Source organism: Doryrhamphus excisus, chromosome 5, assembly GCF_030265055.1.
Source record: "Doryrhamphus excisus isolate RoL2022-K1 chromosome 5, RoL_Dexc_1.0, whole genome shotgun sequence".
Lineage (NCBI taxonomy): Eukaryota > Metazoa > Chordata > Actinopteri > Syngnathiformes > Syngnathidae > Doryrhamphus > Doryrhamphus excisus.
The window spans coordinates 15,096,852-15,123,845 of record NC_080470.1 but is presented as its reverse complement, the minus strand read 5'-3'; the positions used below and the strand labels follow the sequence as shown (position 1 = coordinate 15,123,845).

Below are 26,994 nucleotides of genomic sequence, written 5' to 3'. Positions count from 1 at the left end.
ACATCCGGGCGAGGTACGGTTCCTCCTCTTGTATTTGTTCATATAGGTCTTCTGAAAAAATGGGCCATATGAAAAATGTATTTGTGTAAACCAGGGGTCCCCAAACTTTTTCCAGTGAGGGCCACATGACTTTTCCCTCCTCTGAAGGGGGGCCAGGGTCAGGGTAGTTTGTTTGTTTGTTTATGTTCTATGACTGGGGCAAAGTGTGGTTGTAGTCACGTCACAATAGGTTACCATTTCCAGTTCTATGACAGAAAAATGTACATGCTTTATTGTTCAGGGGGCCGGGTCATATGTGGAAGTTGGCCGTGTACGGCCCCCGGGCCTTAGTTTGGGGACCACTGATTTAGACTTATGACAAAATGTATGTACCAGGAGAATGTCGACTGGGGTGGGTCATGCCAGTCGAAATATTCAGACATTATCTTTGCTTGTCATCAAAACTCAAACAGCGGTATCACTCGTCTACATGGAAATGACAGATTTTCCCATTCTGTAAACCCATCCATACATCTTCTACTCGGCTTATCCTCACTAAGGTCACGGTAGGCTGGAGCCTATCCCAGCTGAACTCGGGTGAGAGCGGGGTACACCCTATATTGGTGGCCAGCCAATCACAGGGCACATATAAACAAACAACCATTTCCATTCACATTCATACCTATGGATAATTGGGAGTCACCAGTGAACCTAGCATGTTTTTGGAATGTTGGAGGAAACCGGAGTACCCGGAGAAAACCCACACACACATGCGGAGAACATGCAAACTCCATACAGAGATGCATTCTGGAAAAATTCCCTTCCATGGCACCCAGAAACCATAACATAACGTCCATCCGTTGTGACCTGAAAACATTCCCGTGTGAATATCCATTTGAAAATTCCCTGAATTCCCTGATTCCATGAACGTCTACTCGTGCCGCGACATCCTACCACAAAGGGGCAGTAGAGCGCAGGTTTGCAAAGCGGTCTTGCTGACTCTATTGACCTGTAAGTAACTGGTTCGATTTTTAAAAGTGTTTCCGATGTGATCCGGTCCCGATCCTTTTTTTACAAACATGAATTTGCCCATAATTTTTTGTTTGTTTGTTTGGGCTTTCCCTTTAAAGGAGATGTAGTCACAGATGTAATTCCAATAACGTTGTTATTGCAAGATATTTTATTTTGTTTACACGATGAGCCAAATGTGATACAGCTCTCTTATTTTGAAGTCCGGAAATGTGACGTTGATAAGAGGGGTGTGCAAGAATGAACGCGTATCTGGTGTTTTGTCACTCAGAACCTTGAACGTCGCCACTGGGCATTGTAAAATGGTATTTACATTGTAGCGGTAAAACAACAAAAAGCAGCAGTGTGCCAAGGCCATCTAAACAATGCATTGTTTCTGAATTCTGCTTCCCATCATGGCGGCCACATCCGCGCAGGGCGTACTACGGAAGTTATAGCTGATAACTTGTTTTACCTTTTTAGCGTATTTGGTAGAAACTCACTGAAAAGTTTAAACGGCCGTGAATTACGGACAAGAAGGCAAAAACAGCAGCAAACTAATTACATACCTGTATAGTTGGACTGTACGTTGAATTTCCTACTCACTTGCTGAGGTGAGCTGCATGGTTTATATTTTGTTGTGGGACTGACATAGTACATTATTTTTGATAGTCTTTGCGTTGATCACTCAGCTTTCAAAAAATGACGTCGTTCCCTCCATTTTCTCCCTTCTTCACTCTAATTGGTGGAGCTTGCCCGAGGTCAAAGTTTTACTTCCGCGTGTTGCTGCTAACATGGCGGTGAGTTCGTGTTGTCATTCAAATTTCATAGTCATTGTGTCATGCGTGTTTTCATACATACCCTTCACTACCAATGTATCACACGCCACTGTCTTTCAAGATATGCTACGAGTGTAAATGTGGCAATTATAGAGACTTTACAGGTTGCTAACTGTTAGATATGCTAGCTCCTGTTAGCCCGGCGGTGCTAGCTTCCATGCGACTAAATAACAATGTCCTTCTGTGGTTCTTAGGATAAAGACAAGAAGAAGAAGGAGAGTATATTTGACTTGTCAAAATACATTGACAAGCCTATTCGGGTTAAGTTTCAAGGAGGACGAGAAGGTGGGTTCATTCACGATGGTTCACGTCGGTGTGAGGTTTGTATTAATTACGTGGTGTAATGTGTACCTTTCACTTTCAGCAAGCGGTGTTCTGAAAGGCTTTGACCCATTACTGAACTTGGTGTTGGACGGTACCATCGAGTATATGCGAGGTAAGCAACGACCTACTGGTTCCCAAGCATTTTGAGCCCAAGAACCTCGTTCCTGTCAGCAGTGTAGTATCTTAAGTGTAGTATTTTTCACCATTATAGAGCAGGAGTAGGGAACCTGTTGACGACTGCATCCGGCTGTCAGACATGATAAAATCTATATTTTTTTGTTTTTTGCTGACATTCTACAGTAAAACATTGCAAAAATCACAGTGTTATAAGTAACGTTCAAAATATAAAACATTCTCATTGATTCATCGCCGTGAGGGTGGCCAGACCCAATGCCAGTTGTCCTTCCCATATTTTTCAGGTCAGACTGAAAACTTGATTATTATCGGATGATACGGTAGCCTACCCGGGTCACTGTGATGTCAATTAGTAAACTTTTTAATCAAATAGTCAGCTTGCTAATTTTGCAGAGCCAACCCTTTTAACAAAGACGATGGCGAAAATAAAGATGAGTGCAGTGCAAAACCTTACACCAGAGTCGCATTAATGGTACTTTATTGATTATTGGATAGCTTCAGTTAGGCCTGTCACGATAGCAAATTTTGCTGGTAGCACTCGCGTAGCCCTGCTACTGGCACAAAGAGGCTTAATAGCTTCTCTGTTCATTTGATACTGAGCCAATGCACAGACACATGCAGCGTGAACCCTCTTGTCATCCAGCCTGTGTACCACAGAGAGACTAACACTTATATGTGAATTTATCAAGGACTCATCATTACCGACCTGTTATTTATTTTTTAAATCATTGATAAATGGATATATCCATTAGCGAGACAGGCCTAGCTTCAGTATTACAGTAAACCTCGGCTATATCGGACTCGGATATATCGGAAATTCGCTCACAACGGACAGATAAAAAAGAACCAATTTTTCTGTAATGCATTTCCAATAAAAATTCATTGCATATATCGGATTTTTTATAACGGAATTCGCCTATTTCGGACAAAATCTCCAGTCCCGTTCCAATGCATTTCCATGAAATTTCCCTGGCATATATCGGATGGCCGCATCGTTATGCTAATCTTGTTGATGTCACTGGCTATTGTCTTTCTCCTGGCTCCAGATTTAGGACAAATATAAAAGTGAGTGACGTCAATAATACTAGCACAGCAGTGAATGAGATCTTAACCTCACTATTGGAAATAACGTAGGCCTGACGGGCGTAACAGGGCCTAGCTTAATTAACAATTTGTTATGCTCAGAGTCCAATAAAGTTAAATTCTCATTACCTTACGTCTCTTTTCATTGCCCAGTCCAGGTACATTGGAAACATAGTCAAGGAAGTGCCTTTTTATAACGGATAAAATCCCATTTATGCATATACCGGATATAAATCCGATATATGCGTGAAACGGACATTTTCCGGTATACGCATATAACGGATTTCGCTTATATCGGACAAAACCAGTGGGAACAATTGAATCCGATATATCCGAGGTTTACTGTATAATAATGTTAAAAAAGAACCTTATGATCTTGTCGGTCTTGCTTAAAAATGCCCGCATTAACTTGTATTCACTGTTAAAAAACTATTATATGGCTCTCACAGAAATACATTTTCAATTTAATATGTGGCTTTTCATGGCTCTCTCAGCCATTTGTATAGCTAATGTTAGCATAGAGTAGGTCTTGGTCCCCAGGTGTGGCCTGACCAAATTGCATTTTCTTCAACTTGTAGCATTTCTCTCCTGCAGTTGTTTGTGTGCGTGTTTTCAATGTGCAGCATTGTCCCGTCAGCGTCTGTTTTCTGGTGTTTTGTGTGTTTTTGGGTTAATTGCAACACAGATTTCATGTGATTGAGTTCATTTTTGAGCTGTTTTCTTCTTGACGTGCATCCAGATCCTGATGACCAGCTGAAGCTGACAGAAGACACCAGGCAGCTGGGGCTGGTGGTCTGCAGAGGCACGTCGGTGGTGCTCATCTGTCCCCAGGACGGCATGGAGGCCATTCCCAATCCTTTCATACAGCAGCAGGATGGCTAACATCCACTTTGTATACACACGTACGTGCGCATGTCTGGATATTTTGTAAGGATTTTTTTTTTGTTTTCTCTTTTAAAATCACAGTAGCTCCAATGCCTACACAATAATGTTTTTTTTGTTTAAAATATACACACACTCAGTTAAAGAACTTGGGAGTACTTCGCTTTGAAGTGCAATTTTTACGTTGAGGCTTGGGAAGTGTTGTCAGGAATGTTTTCCCTTTTCCTTGTTTTTGATAAGAAATAAAACTATTTTGAGTTTTGTACTTTTGTGCAAAGCCCTGAATGATGCTGCGATCCAAAGGCATTGAAGTACTGTAAACCTCGGATATATCGGATTCAATTGTTCCCACTGGTTTTGTCCGATATAAGCGAAATCCGTTATATGCGTATACCGGAAAATGTCAGTTTTACGCATATATCGGATTTATTTCCGGTATATGCGTAAATCGGATTTTATCCGTTATAAAAAGGCACTTCCTTGACTATGTTTCCAATGTACCTGGACGCGCAGCCTGTCACGATGCGGCGAATCGGAGCGCCACGATGCGGCCATCCGATATATGCGAGGGAAATTTCATGGAAATGCATTGGAACGGGACTGGAGATTTTGTCCGAAATAGGCGAAATCCGTTATAAAAAAATCCGATATATGCAATGAATTTTTATTGGAAATGCATTACAGAAAAATTGGTTCTTTTTTATCTGTCCGTTGTGAGCAAATTTCCGATGTATCCGAGTCCGATATATCCGAGGTTTACTGTATATGCTCACTGTTTGTCATGGTGCTTGTAGTTTGCAGTGGTGCAGAACTGCATTTCATCGCATTGACACCTCTTTTTAATATTTTGGTTACCTTTTTAGCTACATGAAGCTCAAATAACCACACATGGTATCATGCGGTGTAGTAAAGGAAAAGTGGAAAAGTGGTATTTTGCCCATCATTCACAATCCTCTTTTCTGTGTGTTCTAACGATATTAAAAAAAAAACATTAAAAGGAGGTAGAGGAATTAATGGGACACACCTACAAGATTTTATGGTTTGAACAGGCATGTCCACAATGGATGTCGGGAAGGACGGCAGGAGAAGCACCAATTGTTCTTCAGAGGACAAACCCTTGGATCAGCCTTAACGCCATCCTCTTTTCCAAACATGACCAGCGGAAGATATTCCTGAGATTAACAGCTTTGCAAGCAAGCTGACACTCTCGTCCGGGCTGTACATTTAACTTCAACATCGGGTTGCCAGGTGAATCGGTCCTGCCGGGAAAAAGAATTCCGGCCTTCTTAGCTCCGCCTCTCGGCTCAGTCAGCGTGTCCGTGGAGCACTTACAATGGAACAAGGAGGCTCTTCATCCTTTACATTACCCTCGTAGGAGTTTTCATGTTTACCTGCAGGGTGTGACCTCAAACAACACTTATAAGCCTAGAGAGGGATCAAGGAAGCTGGGAGGAGGAAGGTCTTAGGAAGGATTTGGGATGTTGCATCCATTTCCTAAAGTCAACTAAAAAAGGTGATCTACCCGTGGGACACGCCCCCCAGCTCAGGTGGACCAAATAGGGGTTGCTTGCAGACTTGGTTGTCCATTCACTCGTGTCTTCCTGTGCAGCTGAATGGAAATGGACTGAGGGAGGCGGAAAGGAGGTGAGTTACTTTTCTTCCACCTATGTACCGATGTACAGGCCATATAATGTTTATAATGTGCCATTTTTAAAGAATTTTTATTTACAAATGTTGTCAATAAATTAACGACAATAATTCGGGGCACAATTATCAACCAGCAAAAGTTATTGTGAAAGACCTAAATGCATAGCATTTCTTTGGATGGATGCATACAATTCATATTTAAGTGAATGGTTTTGAAACACAATGGCCTGCATGTTAAATATAAACATCCTGTGTCCTTACACAATATAAGTACACACACATTTTGCCGTCACCAAAGCTGAGAATAACAATATTCTACTCCGCACTGCATCAAGTGTTTCAAATATTTGGTGAGGTTATTGGCCTCCAAAAGACCTAAGTGAGATGCAGTGCAGTTGGGCACCACTGTAAAGTACAACCACAATAATAAACATAAGGTCATATATGTATCGTCATGTGTTCTTTTTGTCTGTTATTTTTATTTAATGCATTGTTCCATGCATTTCATTTTGTTTCATTTATTTGCATTTCATTTTCTTCCATTTAATTGAATGTCTCTTCCATTTTCTTCCATTTAATTTCATGGATTAAATAAAAATTTGTGTACTGTAATTGTATTTCATTAATTTTAATGTTTTTTCATTTAATTGCATTTTATACAATTTAAATTTATTACATGTAATTTATTCAATTTAAGTCAGTTGTATTTAATTCCATTTAATTTGGTTTCATTTTATTAAATTTAATTCCATTTTATTTTATGTATTTCATTGTATGATTTTTAAAAAATGAATCTAATGTAATTTTTTTATTGTATTGTTTAGTTACATTTTATTAAATGTCATTTTACTCCATTCAGTTCTGTTTAAGTCTATTTCATTTTTTTTCCATTTAATTTAATTGTCTTCAATTTTATTTTTTTAGATAAATTCACCATTTTTTTAAAATTCAATTTAATGTAATTTTGTTTCATTTCATTATTTATTAATTCATTTTATTTCATTGTAATTTATTTCATTTAATTTCATTTTGGACTATTTTTAATTAAATTATTTAATTTCAATTAAATTTTATTTCATTTCATATTTTTTAAATGCAGATTCATATAATGTAGTTGTATTTAATTCCATTTAATTTGGTTTCATTTTATTCAATTTGATTCCATTTTATTTTATGTATTTCATTGTATGATTTTTTAAAAATTAATCTAATGTAATTTTTTATTGTATTTTTTAGTTACATTTTATTACATGTCATTTTACCCTATTCAGTTCTGTTTAATTCTATTTCATTTTTTTAATTTAATTGTCTTCAATTTTATTTTTTTAGACGAATTCATTATTTATTTAAATTCAATTTAATGTCATTTTGTTTCATTTCACTATTTATTAATTCATTTTATTTCATTGTAATTTATTTCATTTAACTGGATTATTTTTTATTCTGTTTAATTTAATTTCAATTAAATTTTATTTCATTTCATATTTTTTAAATGCAGATTCATATAATGTAGTTGTATTTAATTCCATTTAATTCGGTTTCATTTTATTCAATTTGATTCCATTTTATTTTATGTATTTCATTGTATGATTTTTATAATAATAATAATAATAATACATTTTATTTAAAAGCGCCTTTCAGGACACCCAAGGTCGCTGTACAGAAGATAAGAACACCAATATAAAATACAAGATAAAAGACAACAAACAATAAATAAAAGCATACAAGAAATCGGGATAGGGGGGACCATGTGAAACTGTTAGAGGGAATAGGCAAGTTTGAACAGATGGGTTTTGAGTTGAGATTTGAAAATGGGAAGGGTGGCAGAGTTACGGAGGTCAGGTGGCAATGAGTTCCAGAGTTGGGGAGCAGAGCGGCTGAAAGCTCTGCTCCCCATAGTGCTAAGGCGTGCAGAGGGAACAGTGAGATGGATGGAGGAGGAAGATCTGAGGGAACGGGATGGCTTAAGAGTGTGGATGAGGTCAGAGAGGTAAGGGGGGGCAAGGTTGTGGATGGACTTGAAGGTGTACAGGAGGATTTTGTAGGTGATTCTTTGTGTCACGGGGAGCCAGTGGAGTTGCTGCAGGATGGGGGTGATGTGGTGGAATGAGGGGGTCCTGGTGATGATCCGGGCAGCAGAGTTCTGAACCAGTTGAAGTTTATGGAGGGATTTGTGAGGGAGGCCGAAGAGGAGAGCGTTACAATAGTCAATGCGGGAAGTGACAAGGCTATGGACGAGGATGGCGGTGGTGTGGGGGGTGAGGGAGGGGCGTAGACGATTAATGGAGCGCAGATGAAAGTAAGCAGACCTGGTGACGTTATTGATGTGAGATTGAAAAGATAGAGTGCTTTAATAATTAATCTAATGTAATTTTCTATTGTATTTTTTAGTTACATTTTATTAAATGTCATTTTACTCCATTCAGTTCTGTTTAATTCTTTTTCATTTTTTTCCATTTAATTTAATTTAATTGTATTCAATTTTATTTTTTTAGATAAATTATTTTTTTTCAATTTTGTTTCATTTCACTATTTATTAATTAATTTTATTTCATTGTAATTGATTTCATTTAAATGGATTTTTTTATTCTGTTTAATTTAATTTCAATTAAATTTTATTTAATTTCATATTTTTAAATGCTGATGAATATAATGTAATAATAGCTTTTGATTTTATTTAATTCACTTTTATTTACTTCAATTTCAATACAAATTCAATGTTTAATTGACCATGTTTTTAAAAATTCAGTTTAATGTTATTTTATTGTAATATATTTCACATCATTCAATTTCATTAACATTTTATTTCATACAATTGAATACAATTTTATTCAATTTAATTTTTTTTTAAATCTCTGCTAGCTTTTCAGGTTCAGGTCGGCCATGTGAATTGTCATCTCAGTGCTGCCAAATTCCATAATGGATCTGAGGAAGGATGGGGGAGGCCAGTGGTCGACCCCAGGACCCTCTGCTGCTGCTCCCTCCGACTCCACATGCCACAGGAGCACCTTGGTAGTCTTCCTCCTCTTCTTCCTCATAGTTGGAGTCTTTGTGGGACTCCTTATTGGTGAGATTTCTTTGGTAAATATCACGTTGACATACTGTACATAGGACATTTGATCACTTGTTTTCCGGTGGGGGGGCTGCAGCGTACCTGGTGCAGGAGCAGCATTACTTCATGGAGACGATGCAGCTGAAGGGTCTCAAGTACAATGCATCTCTGCAGGATCAGAACTCGGGGTTCTCCATAGTGCTGACATCTGTTTTAAACACAAAGGTCAGTCAACTTGGATTTACTATGGAGTGTCCTGCTTGTATACCGGTAAGCATTTAATGTCCACTCATTTCCTTTCACAGATTAAGAATGTTTTTGCCTCATCTTCGGTATCCCATCACTATGTTGACTGCAACGTCATAGCTTATGGGTAATGAACAAAGCAAAATTAGCCCCATTTTTGTTGTCAAAGAGAATCAAACCTGTTTTTTGTTTTCCCCCCAGCAACATGAACGGTGACGTGATGGCCACATTCAGACTGGTCTTCTGGGTCTCCAAAGTCCAGCAGTATTCTGAAAACTTCATTCAAGACCTGCTGAGAGCAGGGCTCACCTCCGTGATGCACGGGAACCCGCTGGCGGTGCCTGAGTTTGGACAGATCAGCGCTATCGTCTTACTGGGTATAGCAAACATGGCCCATCTGTTGGCTTCCTGGCGGGGGTCACATGTGCATTGCCTGTCTGTCAAACGCGTCTCATCCTTGCCGTTATTCTGCAGGGGCCAGTGGGAAGTCATTTTATGCTATTGGAGAAGATATGACGGGTGAGTTATACAGTTGTACTCCAATACTGTGACTTTTACTGTGGCCAGCTGTGCAATAATCGTGCATCTTGATATTGTTTCGATCATTCCCTTCAACAAGTGAAAAACGGGTTGAGTGTATATCATAAATGATGTGATTTACTATACAAGTCAAGTTTATTTATATGGCCCTTAATCACAAAAGAGCCTCAAAGGGCTTAACAAGCAGGCAACAGTACACTCTTAAAAATGCTGGGTTAAAAACAACCCAATACGGGTTGTTTCCCAACCCAGCGCTGGTTAAATATTGGACCAACCTCGCGTTGGATTATTTTAACCCAACAAGTTGGGTAGGTTATCTTAACCCAACAATTGGGTTGTTCATATGACCCAACGCTGGGTTCATATTTACTACACTGCTGGGTTGAAACCCAGCAAATTGGGTTGCCAATATACCATATATATATACGTGTTTATATATATATATATATATGTTTCCATTATGTAAAAGTAAAAAAAAATTTTTTTAAATGTACAAAAAAAAATTATATATATATCATCTTTTTAATTTTCTTTTTATTTTTTTTTATTTTTTACTTTTACATAAAAAAATTTAAAAATTAAAAAATTATATATATATATATATATATATATATATATATATATATATATATATATATATATATATATATATATATATATATATATAATTTTTAAAATTATATATATACAGTAAACCTTGGATATATTGGATTCAATTGTTCCCACTGGTTTTGTCCGATATAAGCGTTAATCCGTAAATCCGTTATATGCGTATACCGGAAAATGTCCGTTTTACGCATATATCGGATTTATATCCGGTATATGCGTAAATCGGATTTTATCCGTTATAAAAAGGCACTTCCTTGACTATGTTTCCAATGTACCTGGACGCGCAGGCAACGCTGCAAACGCTGCAAATGCTGCAAATGACGTCGTATAGCGGCCTGTCACGATTCGGCGAATCGGAGCGCCATGATGCGGCCATCCGATATATGCGAGGGAAATTTCATGGAAATGCATTGGAACGGGACTGGAGATTTTGTCCGAAATAGGCGAAATCCGTTATAAAAAAATCCAATATATGCTATGAATTTTTATTGGAAATGCATTACAGAAAAATTGGTTCTTTTTTATCTGTCCGTTGTGAGCGAATTTCCGATATATCCGAGGTTTACTGTATTTTTAACTAAACGCTAAAGTGTAGAAATGAGTCTTAAGTCTGGACTTAAACATTTCTACTAAGATAGCAGCTCTAATTTTAGTAGATAGAGCATTCCATAGCGTTGGGGCCCAAATGGAAAAGGCTCTAGAGCCCGCATACTTCTTTCTGGCTCTCGGGATTGTCAAAAAAACGGCGTGTTGTGAGCGTAGGTTTCAATTAGGAGCATAGCATAGGGTGCAATTAGGCCAACCAGATAAGAAGGCACCAACCCATGTCATATTTTGTAAACAAGAAGCAGAACCAAAGTCACATCTTAAATGAAGTGGGGGCCAGTGCAGGTTGGCTAGTATTGGAGAAATATGGTCAAACTTACGCGTCCTTTGTAAGAAGTCATGCTGCAGCATTTTGTACTAACTGCAGGCTTCTGAGACTTGCCTTCAGAAAACCAGAAAGCAGTACATTACAGTAGTCAAGGCGAGACGTGACAAATGCATGAACTAGGGCCTCTGCATCAAAATTGGATAGAATAGATCGTATCTTCGCAATGTTGTGAAGATGAAAAAATGCTGTTTTAGTAACATTCTTAATGTGCTTATGAAAACCTATATATATATATATATACCTCATACAGCATGGAAGCTTTTAGTTTTCTGCAAAAAATTAACATAATACAACTATGTGGAACATGCCATAAATTCCGGTGTATATGCTGCACCCACGAAATTTCGAGGACATACCAGATTTGTACGTACATAAGCCGCACGTGTCCACGTCCTAAAATGGCATATTGTGGCACATACGAGTCCCTGAGAACCAGTCGGCTCCTTATTTGACAGGAGCCAATCATGAGCTATGAAAAACACACAACAGGCTTGTCAACCCATTGGGAATTGGCAGGGGTCATTATTCAGTATAACAGTCTGACTCGGTCGGATTTCAACAGTAAACTCATCACACGGCAACTTAACACTGAAATGTTTACAAACATGTGCTAATACCAGTTAAGAAAAAAATTCCCATAATGCATGACGCATAGAAAATGATGGCCAGCACTGCAATGCTGCTTCTGTCCACCAGAAGGAGCCAAAAGACCCTGACCCTGAAAGAGGCTGATGTCATTGCAGTGCTCCAATGAATGCGTTGCTCAGACACAGTGCCTAAAGGAAAAAAAAATGTTTTCAATTTTAAACTCATATTGGGGCATGTGTGTACATTTGCCAAATACACCTTTTAGGTGTTAAGCTCCTGTGTGATGAATTACTACTAGTGACACTAATCATTAATAAAGTGAAAGATTAATATTTGAAAGAACTTATGGGCCCTTATATAAAATGTTGAATTTATTATGATATATTTTATACAATGTTTAACATAGTTTTAAAACATATTGTTGTGTATTAATAAACATATCAATTGCATTTCAATTAATGTATTTTTTAGCTTATTCAATTTAATTAAATTTTAATTCTATTTATTTTTAGATTTTCTATTTTATTCTTTAATTTAATAAATTAATTAGATTCCATTTTATTGTATTCAATTGACTTTATTGACTTGGGTTGATGTCATAAATTAATTAATTTAATTAATTAGACAGTGGTTGAGATCTGGGCGTCATCCAATACATAAAACGACTTAATTAAAATTTTAAATGGCACCATATTCATATATATATATATATATATATATATATATATATATATATATTCATTTTGTCATGTATTATTATTAATCCTATATTAATACTATATTCCCATTTATTCCACCCTTTTACGCAACGCTAGCCAGTTGTCCTGACAGCGACTTCAGCTGTGACAATGGCGAGTGTGTGACTAAAGTCAACCCAGAGTGTGACTTTGTCCCAGACTGTGTCGACGGATCTGACGAAGCTCACTGTGGTAAACCTCCTTCCCTTCTCTTCTTATTCACGTTAATGATGAGCACTGGTCATTTATCCTAGTTCTTCTCCTGTAGCGTGTGGTTTGCGTAGCGCCGCGGGGAACCGCATAGTGGGCGGCGAAGACGCTCAACAAGGAGAGCTGCCGTGGCAGGTCAGTCTGAGGCTACACGGACAACACACGTGTGGAGCCTCCATCATCAACGAAAGGTGGCTGGTCAGCGCGGCACACTGCTTCGAGAGGTGGGTCGGAACAAATGCGTATAGGAACTTCATAGGCAGTGTGGACAAAGATATTGGGACACCAAACGGTCCCCACAAAGATGGAAGCATACAATGTCTTGGTAGTGCCATACAAGCACTTCACACTAAAATGGCCGCAATTCCTGTTGGATTTCAGGCATGGGGTTGGGGAGCTACTGAGCTACTCCTGAGTAAGTTTTGGGGTGTCATGTTCGGAACCCATGTGAAGGTCCCAAAAATTAGTTAGGACCTCCACCTCCAGCTCAGGCTAACTGCAAAAATTAACATAATACAACTATGTGGAACGTGCCGTAAATTCCGGTGTATATGCTGCACCCACGAAATTTTGAGGACATACCAGATTTGTACGTATATAAGCTGCACGTGTCCACGTCATAAAATGGCATATTGTGGCACATACGAGTCCCTGAGAAACACACAACAGGCTTGTCAACCCATCGGGAATTGGCAGGGGTCATTATTCAGTATAACAGACTGACTCGGTCTGACTTCGTCTTACAAACAACAGTAAACTCATCACACGGCAACTTAACACTGAAATGTTTACAAACATGTGCTAATACCAGTTAAGAAAAAGTTTCCCATAATGCATGACACATAGAAGAAAATGGTGGCCAGCACTGCAATGCTGCTTCTGTCCACCAGAATGAACCAAAGGACCCTGACCCTGAAAGAGGCTGATGTCATTGCAGTGCTCCAATGAATGCGTTGCTCAGACACAGTGCCTAATGGGAAAACCTTTTGTGTATTTTTTTTCAATTTTAAACTCATATTGCGGCATGTGTGTACATTTGCCAAATACATCTTTTAGGTGTTAAGCTGCTGTGTGATGAATTACTACTAATTAATAAAGTGAAAGATATTAATATTTGAAAGGAACTTATGGGACCTTATATAAAATGTTGAATTTATTATGATATATTTTATACAATGTGAAGGTCCCAAAAATGAGTTAGGACCTCCACCTCCAGCTCAGGCTAACTGACCTAATTGATTGACCTATCAATGAAGATGTGTGTCTCAGTACTTTTGTCCATGCAGTGCATGAACTCTGAAGCGTATTAGACATTCCATACATTCATCAGGGACAAAAACCCCAAAGAGTGGACAGCACTGGTCGGGGCCAGTCTGGTGAGCGGCGAGGAGTCCCAGACCAAAACAGTGAACATCAAGACACTGAGAGTGTCGCCGGAGTACAACCCCATGACCACTGACACTGACGTGGCTGTTCTGGAGCTGGAGACCCCCCTCACCTTCAGTCCGTATGTCCAACCTGCCTGTCTGCCCTCCCCGTCTCACGTCTTCAGTCCTGGACAGAGATGCGTGGTGTCAGGATGGGGCTCTCTGCACATGTTCAGCAGTGAGTCCTGCAGCGGGGGTGTACCCCCAAAACATGAACAAAATGAAACTCGGATGTGATTTACTGTTGTAGGAGTCAGTGTAATTGCTAGGTTAATTGGCCCCTCCAAATTGTCCATAGGTATGAATGTGAGTGTGAATGGTTGATTGTCTATATGTGCCCTGTGATTGGCTGGTCACCAGTCCAGGGTGTACCCTGTTTCTCGCCCAAAGACAGCTGGGATAGGCTCCAGCAACCCTAATGAAGATAAGCAGCATAAAAAATGGATGGATGGATTTGTTTGTGGCCTTCTAAATATGTTTATTGAAACATTATTAGAGCCCTCTAAACATGAAATAATACCCCTATAGTCACCTTTACACCCCTATTATCCAATATAGTAGTCATAAGAGAAACTAAGACATAAATACTCAAGTTAGCGGGGGAGTTCCTTCTTGTTCTTGATGACTTCCTGTTCTGTACAGTACTTCCTGTACAGCGGGTACTATCAGTGTAGCATTACCGACACCTAATGACCAGTGTAGAATACTACACATCACCCATCTTTGAATGCATCTTCTGAAAAAGGGTATGAAAATGTTTGGGCACCCCTGGTAATGGTCCAGATGTTCCCTTCTAAATGACTGGTTGTTGGGATCATCCGTAGCTTCCAATGAAGGTCTGGATTCTGGTTGAAGGTATTTTGGACCATTCCTATTTCCAAAACATCTCCAGTTGAGTCAGGTTTGATGACTGTTGGCAAAAATCTGCTGATACCGACTGGAATCCTTGTCACCTTCAACTTGAAGAAGATTTCCAGTACCTACACTGGCCCCACAACCCCCCGGCATGATGGAACCACCACCAAATGTTACTGTGGGTAGCAAGTGTTTGTCTTGGAATGCTGTGTTCTTCATCCACCATGCATACCGCCCCTTGGTAAGTCCACATAACTCCATTTTAGTTTCATCAGTCCACAGGACCTTATTCTTAAATGAAGCTGACCTCAAGCAACTCCAGAAAAGGTTTCTTCCGTGTGTACTTGAAGGATGCACAGTGACACCATCTGCACCAAGATCATGTTGGAGGTCTTTGGAGCTGGTCTGTGGGTTGACTTGACTGTTTTGACTGTTTTATGTGAGATTCTTCTTGGCCTGCCACTCCGGGTCTTAACCAGAACTGTTCCTGTGGCCTTCCAGTTCCTCACTATGTTCCTCAGAGTGGAACCTGACAGCTGAAATCTCTGAGCTAGCTTTTGTGTCCTTCCCCTAGACCAGGGGTGGGCAAACTACGGCCCGGGGGCCACATCCGGCCCGCCAAGTGTTTGAATACGGCCCGCCCAATCTTTCAAAAGTATTTAATTTAAACTCAACATACAACCTGGCATCATGGCCTGAGCCAACCTTTTGATGGTTGTATCAATTTCGTTGTTTGACATGGTCTGTTGTTTGCAAAGTGCTCCTGAAAAAAGAGACACAAGCACATAATAATAATAAAAAATAAAATAATAATTATGATATTATTATTATAAATATTATGATTATTATATTTATTATATTAATGCTAATTATTATATTAATTATATATAATAATATTGTTATATTTGCATATTTTACATAATAATAATAGAATCATTATTATTTTAATTTTATTTTAATTATTATAATATTTTATTATTTTTAAAATATTTCAATATAAATATAAAATAATAAATAATAATAGCAGATTGCATGACAATTTTACAGATACAATAATACCAGGTGGACTGTTACGTGTAAAATATATTGTCTGCCCCCCCCCCCGGAAATGTTGTTATATCAATGCGGCCCGCGAGTCAAAAAGTTTGCCCACCCCTGCCCTAGACCATGATGTTGAACCAAGTGCCAAGTGATTACTGTACTGTTGTACAAGCTGTACACTGACTACTTAAAGTACATCCGAGTTTCATTTCTATAATATTTTGTCTCAAAGAAATATATCAAAAAATGTTTGCTGAAATGTGAGGTACATTTGTGACATCCTAAATTAATCCAATCATCTCCATTTCAGGCGACGTGCCTCCCACCCTGCAAAAAGCTGTGGTTAAAATCATCGACTCCAAGGTGTGCAATAAGTTGCCTGTGTACAGGGGAGCAATCACAGCCAACATGATGTGTGCAGGCTTCCTGCAGGGCAAGGTGGACTCCTGTCAGGTGAGTACTGACTTAAAGGGGACCTATTATGCTTTCTCGTTCTTCCAGAATCAAACTAATTACTTTTACTGTCAGCATAACGGCGTTACTATTTTCGACACCCTGTTACTGCACGTTACTGAAGCCTAAAAATATATCACCGACTTCATAACTAATCTGCAGCGCAGTGAGAATGTTGCAGAGTGACAAGGGAGGGTGTAAGATGAGGATTGGCTCAGGTTTAGAAAGATTGCGTCTTCAGCCACTCAGAGAACTCGAATGGGCGGGTGTTTAGAGCACATACGACACGCGGATTGGCTAAGGTTTAGTAAGATTACGTCTTCAGCCACTCAGAGAACTCGAGTGGGCGGGTGTTTAGAGCACATACGACACGCGGATTGGCTAAGGTTTAGTAAGATTGCGTCTTCAGCCACTCAGAGAACTTGAGTGGGCGGGTGTTTAGAGCACATACGACACGCGGATTGGCTAACGGTTTAGTAAGATTGCGTCTTCAGCCACTCAGAGAACTCGAGTGGGCGGGTGTTTAGAGCACATACGACACGTGGATTGGCTAAGGTTGAGTAAGATTGCGTCTTCAGCCACTCAGAGAACTCGAGTGGGCGGGTGTTTAGAGCACATACGACACGCGGATTGGCTAAGGTTTAGTAAGATTGTGTTTTCGTAGTTTTAATAGTTTTCAATCGTTACTTTTTCTTGGTACCTATTTACTTTTGTAGTGGTGTAACTCAGTTACTTTTTTTGAGAAGTAACTAGTAACTATAACTAATTACCTTTTTAAAGTCACGTGCCCAACACTGCTAGCGAGTACTTAAAAGGAATTCCCGTTTGTGATGCTAGCTGCGAACGGTATAGAAGTTGATAATAAACGACGATTTATCTTTATAAAATGTGGGCTTTTAACATCCAGCCATATGTGTTGCATCCCGAATCCGATCCGGAAGTAGAGATTGGACAGTCCCAAGTTTCTCAAGAAAAGAGGTTACTTCAATACATCTCCCAATGGTAAGTAGCTTTAGCATTTTTTTTAGCATCGGTAACCGAATGTGGCCACGAACTGTGATGGGAAACGGTTATTAGCAACCTGATTATCTGAAACTATGGTATGGTTTAACACCAGAATACAACATTCTAACTACATTTATAAGTCAGAAACGTGGAAAAAGCATCATAGGTCCACTTTAAAGACTGTCTAGTCTTGCTCACCATCATGGTGGACTTCCTGCTCCATAGCGTGCTATTCCGATTGCACAAAGGTGTGTTCTGTTGACATGGCAATGAGAACATCATACCTCTTGGCCAAAGTTAGCTGGGATAGGCACGTCTCTACGACATAACTGACCCATTAAGAGCTAATTTCATACTATTTGACTTGAACCTTAATTTAGTTTTGTGCATTTTTCGGAAACACAAATTGTTTCCAAAAGTTCTCTTATTCTACTGTGCACTGCCAATCATTGTGAGGTGAAGTGTAAGATTATTTGTCTTCTTCGTCCCCTTCTCTCATTTGCTGTGAATGCGCTCCCTTGTGCAAAATGTTTACTCATTGTTTTCCATTCATTGCCAGGGCGATTCTGGGGGACCTCTGGTGTGCGAGGGTGCCCCTGGTAGGTTCTTCCTGGCTGGGGTGGTGAGCTGGGGTATCGGCTGCGCCCAGATCAACAGGCCCGGGGTTTACTCCCGGGTCACCAAGCTCCACCACTGGATTCTTCGCCAGACTGACCCCGGCTCACCCCATTACTCAGTCCCAGAGTGGACTGTCACTGCTCCAGCTGCCAGTGGTCATCATCCATCCAGTCCCAGGACGGCTCCAGTACTTCCTGGTATTGTCCTAAAGACCAATGGCTGCAAATCAATTCACTGCCATGCACACACGCGACTCTCAATTTCCCCGCCATGTCTTCTAGTTTCTAACTGCAGCGGGAGCTTCCAATGCAGCGCCACTTCCTGTATCAGCAAAGTCAACCCAGAATGTGATGGAGTCCCAGACTGCCCCAATCAAGCTGATGAGAGGAACTGTGGTATGCCATCCATCCATTTTCCTCCGCTTATCCGGGTCCGGGTCGCGGGGGCAGCAGTCTTAGTCGGGAAGCCCAGACTTCCCGGTCCCCGGCCACTTCCTCCAGCTCCACCGGGAGGACACCAAGGTGTTCCCAGGCCAGCTGTGAGACATAGTCCCTCCAGCGTGTCCTAGGTCTGCCCCGGGGCCTTTTCCCGGCTGGGCATGCCCGGAACACCTCACCAGGGAGGCGTCCGGGAGGCATCCGGACTAGATGCCCGAGCCACCTCAACTGACTCCTCTTCTCTGAGCCCCTCCCGGATGGCTGAGCTCCTCACCCTATCTCTTAGGGTGAGTCCAGCTACCCTACGGAGGAAACTCATTTCAGCCGCCTGTATCCGCCATCTCATTCTTTTGGTCATGACCCAAAGCTCATGACCATAGGTGAGGGTGGGAACATAGATCCACCGGTAAATTGAGAGCTTTGCCCTCCGGCTCAACTCTCTTTTCACCACGACGGTCCGGTACAGCGACCGCATTACTGCCGAGGCTGCACCGATCCGTCTGTTGACCTCACGCTCCCACTTTCCCTCACTCATGAAGACCCCAAGCTACTTAAACTCCTCCACCTGGGGCAGGACCTCATTCCCAACCCGAAGGGAGCACTCCACCCTTTTCCGACTGAGAACCATGGCCTCTGATTTGGAGGTACTGAGTCTCATCCCAGAAGCTTCACACTCAGATGCAAACCGCCCCAGTAAACGTGAAGGTCACAGCCCGAAGAAGCCATAAGAACCACATCATCTGCAAATATCATCTCTAGAGATGAGATCCTAAGGCCCCCGAACCGGACTCCCTCAACACCTTGGCTGCGCCTAGAAATTCTGTCCATGAAAATTGTGAACAGAATCGGTGACAAAGGGCAGCCTTGGCGGAGGCCAACGTTTACCGGAAACAGGCTTGACTTACTACTGGCAATGCGAACCAGACTCCTGCCCCGTTTGTACAAGGACCGGATAGCACGTAGTAACGCGTCACCAATCCCATACTCCCGGAGCACCCCCCAAAGGACACCACGAGGGACACGGTCGAATGCCTTTTCCAGGTCTACAAAGCACATGTAGACTGGTTGGGCAAACTCCCATGCACCCTCAAGCACCCTTGTGAGGGTGTAGAACTGGTCCAGTGTTCCACGACCAGGACGAAAACCAACTGTGGTATGATGAAATATAAAAGACACTCGGCAACTGATCACGTTGTCCCAGACGTTATCGGTTTCACTGTTTTGTGCTTCAAAACTACTGTTGTTAGGACACAATAGCGACTCGTTTAGGTGCCCCAAACTTTAGAAGTTATATATATTTGTTTTTTAAAACGGTATCAGCTTTGTGATCTACATTAGGTGCAAACGCATATTATTACAGTAAACCTCGGATATATCGGATTCAATTGTTCCCACTGGTTTTGTCCGATATAAGCGAAATCCGTTATATGCGTATACCGGAAAATGTCCGTTTTACGCATATATCGGATTTATATCGGATTTATATGCGGTATATGCGTAAATCGGATTTTATCCGTTATAAAAAGGCACTTCCTTGACTATGTTTCCAATGTACCTGGACGCGCAGGCAACGCTGCAAATGACGTCGTATAGCGGCCTGTCACGATTCGGCGAATCGGAGCGCCACGATGCGGCCATCCGATATATGCGAGGGAAATTTCATGGAAATGCATTGGAACGGGACTGGAGATTTTGTCCGAAATAGGCGAAATCCGTTATAAAAAATCCGATATATGCAATGAATTTTTATTGGAAATGCATTACAGAAAAATTGGTTCTTTTTTATCTGTCCGTTGTGAGCGAATTTCCGATATATCCGAGTCCGATATATCCGAGGTTTACTGTAGTATCAAGTTCCGTTTTTTTGCTCTCCTTTTTTTCTTTATTTACAGGATTTTAACTTTTTCCCCAAACAATTTTAAATTTTTTGGTTTTCTTTATGATTTTAAAACAAACAAAAAAAACATTTTTCTCTAGTATTTCAACTCCATGCTACTAAAAGTGCATGGAAACAGGGAAACTGTTTCTGTTTTTTTTTAAATTTTCCAAATATTTTAACTTATGTTTAAAATTTTCGTCTCATAATTATGACTTTATTCTTCCCATAATAGTTTGACTTTCTCCTAACATTACTGTTTCTGCAACCTCATTTTCCAAAAACGACAACTTTATTTTGTTTTGTTTCTCATATTACAAAACAAAACATGTATCTTCTTTAATATTTCAACTCTATGCCACTAAAATGACATTATTTTCCCTCATATTACACATTTATTTATTTATCCTCATGAAATGGAAACTTTTATATTATATTTACAATTATTTTTAAATGTTACGTGGCCAACAAAAAGCCCCCCGGCCACGCTTTGGACACCCCTGGTCTAAGATATTTTTCTATTTCAGAATGCGGTGAACGTCCTGCGCTGGGCTCCAACAGGGTTGTGGGTGGGATCACAGCTCGCAGGGGGGAGTGGCCTTGGATCGGCAGCCTCCAGTACCGGAGACGGCACCAATGCGGCACCACGCTCATTCACAGTAAATGGTTACTGACGGCGGCACACTGCTTCAAAAGGTGTTCCATTCGAAGACACCCATTCCAGATCTTTTTCCCTTTCCACTTTTTCATGCACTCCAAATCATTATTAAAGCGATACTACACCGCGTGACCCTGTTTGGTCCCCACCTGCAGTGACCCCAACCCCACCTACTGGGCAGCGAGGCTGGGATCTGTGCTGCGTTCAGGCGTGGGAGCCCCGGTCATCCCCATCCAGCGGGTCATCATCCACCCAGCTTTCAATAGCACCAGCATGGACCGTGACGTGGCCCTCCTGGAGCTGCTGGTCCCGGCCCCCGTGTCCCACACCATCCAGCCCGTGTGTCTGCCCTCGCCAGTACACGGCTTCCTGGAGGATGCAGAGTGCTACATCTCAGGATGGGGATCCATGAGGGAAGGAGGTACGAAGGAGAATTGGAAGATTTCTAGTCTTGGTCCATATTATGACAGGAGTGTTTTTGTCATTGCGAAAGGTTCACTGACTAACCTGCTGCAGAAAGCCTCAGTGAGCATCATCGAGCAGGCGGCGTGCCAGGAGTCTTACGGGAACACGCTGACTCATCACATGATGTGTGCTGGTTACATGCAAGGAGGCAGGGACTCCTGCTTGGTAAGATGGACTACCATGGTTCCTACAGCTCCTTAAAACTCCAACACTCCTACTTTAGTGGCATTTTAGCTGAAAGGCCTATACTAGTACTTAATACAGTAAACCTCGGATATACTATCGGACTCGGATATATCGGAAATTCGCTCACAACGGACAGATAAAAAAGAACCAATTTTTCTGTAATGCATTTCCAATAAAAAATCATTGCATATATCGGATTTTTTATAACAGATTTCGCCTATTTCGGACAAAATCTCCAGTCCCGTTCCAATGCATTTCCATGAAATTTCCCTCGCATATATCGGATGGCCACATCGTGGCGCTCCGATTCGCCGAATCGTGACAGGCCGCTATACGACGTCATTTGCAGCGTTGCCTGCGCGTCCAGGTACATTGGAAACATAGTCAAGGAAGTGCCTTTTTTTAACGGATAAAATCCGATTTACGCATATACCGGATATAAATCCGATATATGCGTAAAACGGACATTTTCCCGTATACGCATTTAACGGATTTCGCTTATATCGGACAAAACCAGTGGGAACAATTGAATCCGATATATCCGAGGTTTACTGTACTTAATACTAGGGCTTAATGGGCTAAATCAGGGGTCACCAACGCCCATGCGCCCACGTGGACCACTTAAGGCGCCCGCGAGGCATCTTCTAAAAATAGCACTGGTCACAAATTATCATTGTTATTTTGTGCTTTAAATTTTGAATCAGAATAGCTTACATTAATGTATTTTTTTAAATTGTCTTATAACAAAAATAACAAAAATATTTTACAGTAAACCTCGGATATATCAGATTCAATTGTTCCCACTGGTTTTGTCCGATATAAACGAAATATATATATATCGGATTTATATCCGGTATATGCGTAAATCGTATTTTATCCGTTATAAAAAGGCACTTCCTTGACTATGTTTCCAATGTACCTGGACACGCAGGCAACGCTGCAAACGCTGCAAATGATGTCGTATAGCGGCCTGTCACGATGCGGCCATCCGATATATGCGAGGGAAATTTAATGGAAATGCATTGGAACGGGACTGGAGATTTTGTCCGAAATAGGCGAAATCCGTTATAAAAAATCTGATATATGCAATGAATTTTTTATTGGAAATGCATTACAGAAAAATTTGTTCTTTTTTATCTGTCCGTTGTGAGCGAAATTCCGATATATCCGAGTCCGATATATCCAAGGTTTATTGTACTACTATTCCTTTTGTTCTCATTACTAAAAAGTGATCCGTGCAGTTTTGTCATTTTGGAAGTTCACCGCAAACAGGTCATGTAGCCCTTCATACTATCCGTGCTCACAAAGTAGCCCTCGGCCTCAAAAAGGTTGGTGACCCCTGGGCTAAACGATTAACAACTCATAATTCACTCATTCAATCCCAGACATTTTTAATGATTTTGACAGATTTGTAGTCATTTTTAGTGTGTTTTTGGGCTATTATCAGTGCTTCTCAATTATTTTCTGTCATGCCCCCCCAAGGGACAGACATTTTTATGGTGCACCAAACATGCTGTCTGATATTGTGGAGTTGCATCATCACTTTTTTCAGATTTTAGCTCAAAGCAAAAAAAAATCAGCCCTGAGTTGACTTGCTTCTAAAGATACTCATATGCCAAAGTACCACTGTTTACATGACAATCAAAAAATATAGCAGTACTACAATTCATTGAACACGTTAGTAAGGCGTTAACTTGGCCAGCCCCAGTTAATAGATGATGTATTGTATATGGATCAACAGCAATACATATACATCTCTCTTAGTCCTGGGTATCTAGCCTTTATTTTGTGTGAGTGCTGGATTGAGTGGAGGTAGTATATGAAGAGCTTGCAACCAAAAGGCGCTAAATCCAATTTTCCCTAAGTTGCATGTTTTTCATGAATTTAATAGACATCTGTCATGTGTATCCAAATCACATATTTTGGTCTTGAAATCATTTTTAAAAATATGAAAAAAAGTGATATGAAATTTATGCTTTCAACCAAAAGGCGCTATTTCCATTTCAGATTTCAACCAAAAGGAGCTAAATCCCTTTCTTTATTCTTTATTCTGATTGGCCCAAGTTTCCCATCTATTGATAATCTGACCAATCAGAGAGAAGAATACAATTGGCACTGCACATACAGAAAGCCAGTATCAGTGCGCATCCTGTTTTGTTTGTGTACATTAAGTACACGTATGATAGTTACAGTATGTTATGCAATTCAGGAGAACACAAATTGTGTTTTTACAGTATTCTGTAACAGTATTCTGTATTCTTTTTTTACGCCATAAAAGGCATGTCTCTACCTTGACACCTCCAACTTTCATGAGAAACATTATTTTACTTGTACTAAAAAACATACAATGTAAAGAGTTTGGAATGAGATGGTTTTTGTCACTGTCACCTTCATGGTGCAGTCAAATATGAGCACTGCTTTTAATAACATTTTTATTCATTTAATTCATAATAATTATTTTGTATTGTATGTTGAGAATGGCTTCTGTGTTGTAATTATTTTATTAGCATAGCACATTAAAGCACCTTACATTCTTTTACAATGCCATTGAAGAAGTTAAAGGTGACTTCAAATTTATTTCTGCCAAAAGGCGCTAAATCCATCATTTCAGCCAAAAGGCGCTAAATCCGAAAAAAAAATTATAAAAAAAATAAAATAAAATACATGGTGTGTGCAGGATTTTTATAGCATGCATTTTTATGACCTATATTGATAGCTCTTTCATTTGCAATATAGACTTGATGACCAAATAGATTGATATGTGCGTAATTAAAAATCATTGATTTTCTTGAAATCAGTCAAAATGGATTTAGTGCCTTTTGGTTGCAAGCTCTTCATATGTAAGGTTGATTTCCTTATCCCTCTTAATGGAGGGAAGAGACTTTTGTCCTCGGGACACAGAGCTCCCTTTCAGCCGTGCCCAGCATGTAATGTTCCCATGTAAGGAAACCCACGTGCATTCCTGCCTCCCTCCAAGCCATCAAACTGGAACAACCTTTACACTTCATTTTACACTTAAAGCGACTCTCCTCCATCATGCAGGGAGACTCCGGGGGTCCGCTGACCTGCCGTGAAGGCTCCGGCCCGTGGTTTGTGGCAGGGGTGACCAGCTGGGGACACGGATGCGGGCGAGTAGGTTTTCCGGGGGTTTACACTCGAGTGACTTCCGTAAGGAAATGGATATCCACATTCCTGCCCTTCTGAGGTTGGGACAAGCTGCTTTGACCCACGACAGCTTTGACCATGACAATGGACTCGATGGAAAAAACCATTACACTCAATCACAACAGTATTGACTTTGGTGGCCTCCTGGGGGCACAGGTGCTGGGCGGAACTTTACTGTGGGAATCTTGTAACTATGTAACTATTCGAGTATTTATTACAACTAGGACATTGGGTACACCTGATAACTACAAGCACCGTAATAAACATACAGTATACACATTCAGGTGCAGGTGTACTTCCTGTACAGACGGATGATGCATTTGAGGTTGTGTTCATTTCAGGGGCGTTTCAAATGGTATTAGTATGTTTCTTTGAATAAAAATACTCCATAAAGCTCAAGCTGTGTACGGAATGAATCTGCTTTCTTCTCCTCTTGATTCCACGGCCTCCGACCACGCCTACACTTGTGACGCAATGAAAAATTTAAATGATTTAAAATATATATAATATACATTCATTCATTCATTAATTTTCTACCGCTTTTCCTCACGAGGGTCACGGGGGTGCTGGAGCCTATCCCAGCTGTCTTGGGGCCAGAGGCTGGGGTACACCCTGGACTGATTGGCAGCCAATCACAGGGCACATATAGACAAACAACCATTCACACTCACATTCATACCTATGGACAATTTGGAGTCGCCAATGAACCTAGCATGTTTTTGGAATGTGGGAGGAAACCGGAGTACCCGGAGAAAACCCACACATGCACGGGGAATACATGCAAACTCCACACAGAGATGGCCGAGGGTGGAATTGAACCCTGGTCTCCTAGCTGTGAGGTCTGCACGCTAACCACTCGACCTATATAATATACAGTGATGTGAAAAATGCTGCAGTGTCTGGTCTGACAAAAGTCAAACATAGTGGTGGTAGTGTGATGGTGCATAGAAAGCTTTCTGGACCTTCCAGAATCTGCACCTACTCCTTGAATTTCTAAAACAGTCGGTTTTAATTTATTCCACCCATGGCACTCTCCGCTGTGATTGGTCCTATGCAGCTTATATACGGGCACACCCATATAGCGTCACATTAAAAAAAAAAAACTTTAAAGCTTTAAAGTTCAGAGCCATCCCAAACTTATTTTGGGGCTCACTTAGAAATGCGCAAACCTAATTGTCTGAAACTTTGGCATGGTTTAACACCAAAATACTTATATAATTGTAATTGTAATATATTTCCAACTACATTTATGGGTCAGAAAAGTGGGAAAAGCATCAATATGGACGTCAAGATTGTTTTTCCATCCTTCTCTCCTTCATTACAAACATGTCGTCATAGACCAGGGGTGGGCAAACTACGGCCCGGGGGCCACATCCGGCCCGCCAAGTGTTTGAATACGGCCCGCCCAATCTTTCATTCATTCATTCATTCATTTTCTACCGCTTTTTCCTCACGAGGGTCGCGGGGGGTGCTGGAGCCTATCCCAGCTGTCTTCGGGCGAGAGGCGGGGTACACCCTGGACTGGTCGCCAGCCAATCACAGGGCACATATAGACAAACAACCATTCACACTCGCATTCATACCTATGGACAATTTGGAGTGGCCAATTAACCTAGCATGTTTTTGGAATGTGGGAGGAAACCGGAGTACCCGGAGAAAACCCACGCATGCACGGGGAGAACATGCAAACTCCACACAGAGATGGCCGAGGGCGGGGACCGAACCCTGGTCTCCTAGCTGTGAGGTCTGCGCACTAACCACCAGACCGCCGTGCCGCCCCCCAATCTTTCAAAAGTATTTAATTTAAACTCAACATACAACCTGGCATCATGGCCTGAGCCAACCTTTTGATGGTTGTATCAATTTCGTTGTTTGACATGGTCTGTTGTTTACAAAGTGCTCCTGAAAAAAGAGACACAAGCACATAATAATAATAAAAACTAAAATAATAATTATTATATTTATTATATTAATGCTAATTATTATATTAATTAT

General features: G+C 40.7%; 2 protein-coding genes and 1 long non-coding RNA gene across 6 annotated transcripts; 2 read left to right on the top strand and 1 right to left on the bottom strand.

Annotated features, from left to right (window-relative positions):
* The first annotated feature begins 1,453 nt into the window (after positions 1 to 1,453).
* On the top strand, positions 1,454 to 4,515 carry lsm7 (LSM7 homolog, U6 small nuclear RNA and mRNA degradation associated). Of its 3 annotated transcripts, none has more exons than XM_058074206.1 (5): positions 1,454 to 1,601; positions 1,739 to 1,787; positions 2,021 to 2,111; positions 2,191 to 2,262; positions 4,108 to 4,515. In XM_058074206.1, exons 2-5 carry the CDS (start codon positions 1,782 to 1,784, stop codon positions 4,248 to 4,250), a joined length of 312 nt encoding a protein of 103 aa, XP_057930189.1. In that variant the 5' UTR covers positions 1,454 to 1,601; positions 1,739 to 1,781; the 3' UTR covers positions 4,251 to 4,515. The 3 variants fall into 3 exon arrangements, with proteins under 3 accessions (XP_057930189.1, XP_057930188.1, XP_057930187.1); XM_058074205.1 differs by having other exon boundaries at positions 1,458 to 1,601; positions 1,680 to 1,787; XM_058074204.1 differs by lacking the exons at positions 1,454 to 1,601; positions 1,739 to 1,787 and adding an exon at positions 1,798 to 1,930.
* A 4,124-nt stretch (positions 4,516 to 8,639) lies between these two features.
* Positions 8,640 to 17,845, bottom strand: LOC131129822 (uncharacterized). 2 transcript variants are annotated; one of them, XR_009129895.1, is made up of 3 exons: positions 17,793 to 17,845; positions 9,052 to 9,157; positions 8,640 to 8,957 (listed from the first exon to the last, which is right to left on the bottom strand). It is a non-coding gene; the product is annotated as an uncharacterized LOC131129822 (long non-coding RNA). The 2 variants fall into 2 exon arrangements; XR_009129894.1 differs by lacking the exon at positions 17,793 to 17,845 and adding an exon at positions 14,312 to 14,528 and having other exon boundaries at positions 9,052 to 9,693.
* tmprss9 (transmembrane serine protease 9) lies at positions 8,768 to 25,398 on the top strand. The gene is made up of 15 exons (XM_058073712.1): positions 8,768 to 8,964; positions 9,047 to 9,174; positions 9,255 to 9,322; positions 9,397 to 9,572; positions 9,670 to 9,714; positions 12,682 to 12,795; positions 12,872 to 13,037; positions 14,144 to 14,418; positions 16,447 to 16,589; positions 18,154 to 18,409; positions 18,494 to 18,607; positions 21,053 to 21,221; positions 21,339 to 21,604; positions 21,677 to 21,813; positions 24,877 to 25,398. Exons 1-15 carry the CDS (start codon positions 8,817 to 8,819, stop codon positions 25,036 to 25,038), a joined length of 2,367 nt encoding a protein of 788 aa, XP_057929695.1. The 5' UTR covers positions 8,768 to 8,816; the 3' UTR covers positions 25,039 to 25,398.
* The last annotated feature ends 1,596 nt before the right edge of the window (positions 25,399 to 26,994 follow it).

Excerpts from the sequence above, each read along its gene's own strand:
- tmprss9 (XM_058073712.1), top strand. The coding sequence starts at position 8,817 with ATGGATCTGAGGAAGGATGGGGGAGGCCAGTGGTCGACCCCAGGACCC. Across the intron at positions 13,038-14,143 it reads GCGGCACACTGCTTCGAGAG|GGACAAAAACCCCAAAGAGT; the intron begins GTGGGTCGGAAC and ends TACATTCATCAG. Across the intron at positions 21,605-21,676 it reads GGGATCCATGAGGGAAGGAG|GTTCACTGACTAACCTGCTG; the intron begins GTACGAAGGAGA and ends TCATTGCGAAAG.
- lsm7 (XM_058074204.1), top strand. The coding sequence starts at position 1,829 with ATGCGTGTTTTCATACATACCCTTCACTACCAATGTATCACACGCCAC. Across the intron at positions 1,931-2,020 it reads CAATTATAGAGACTTTACAG|GATAAAGACAAGAAGAAGAA; the intron begins GTTGCTAACTGT and ends TGTGGTTCTTAG. Across the intron at positions 2,263-4,107 it reads TACCATCGAGTATATGCGAG|ATCCTGATGACCAGCTGAAG; the intron begins GTAAGCAACGAC and ends ACGTGCATCCAG.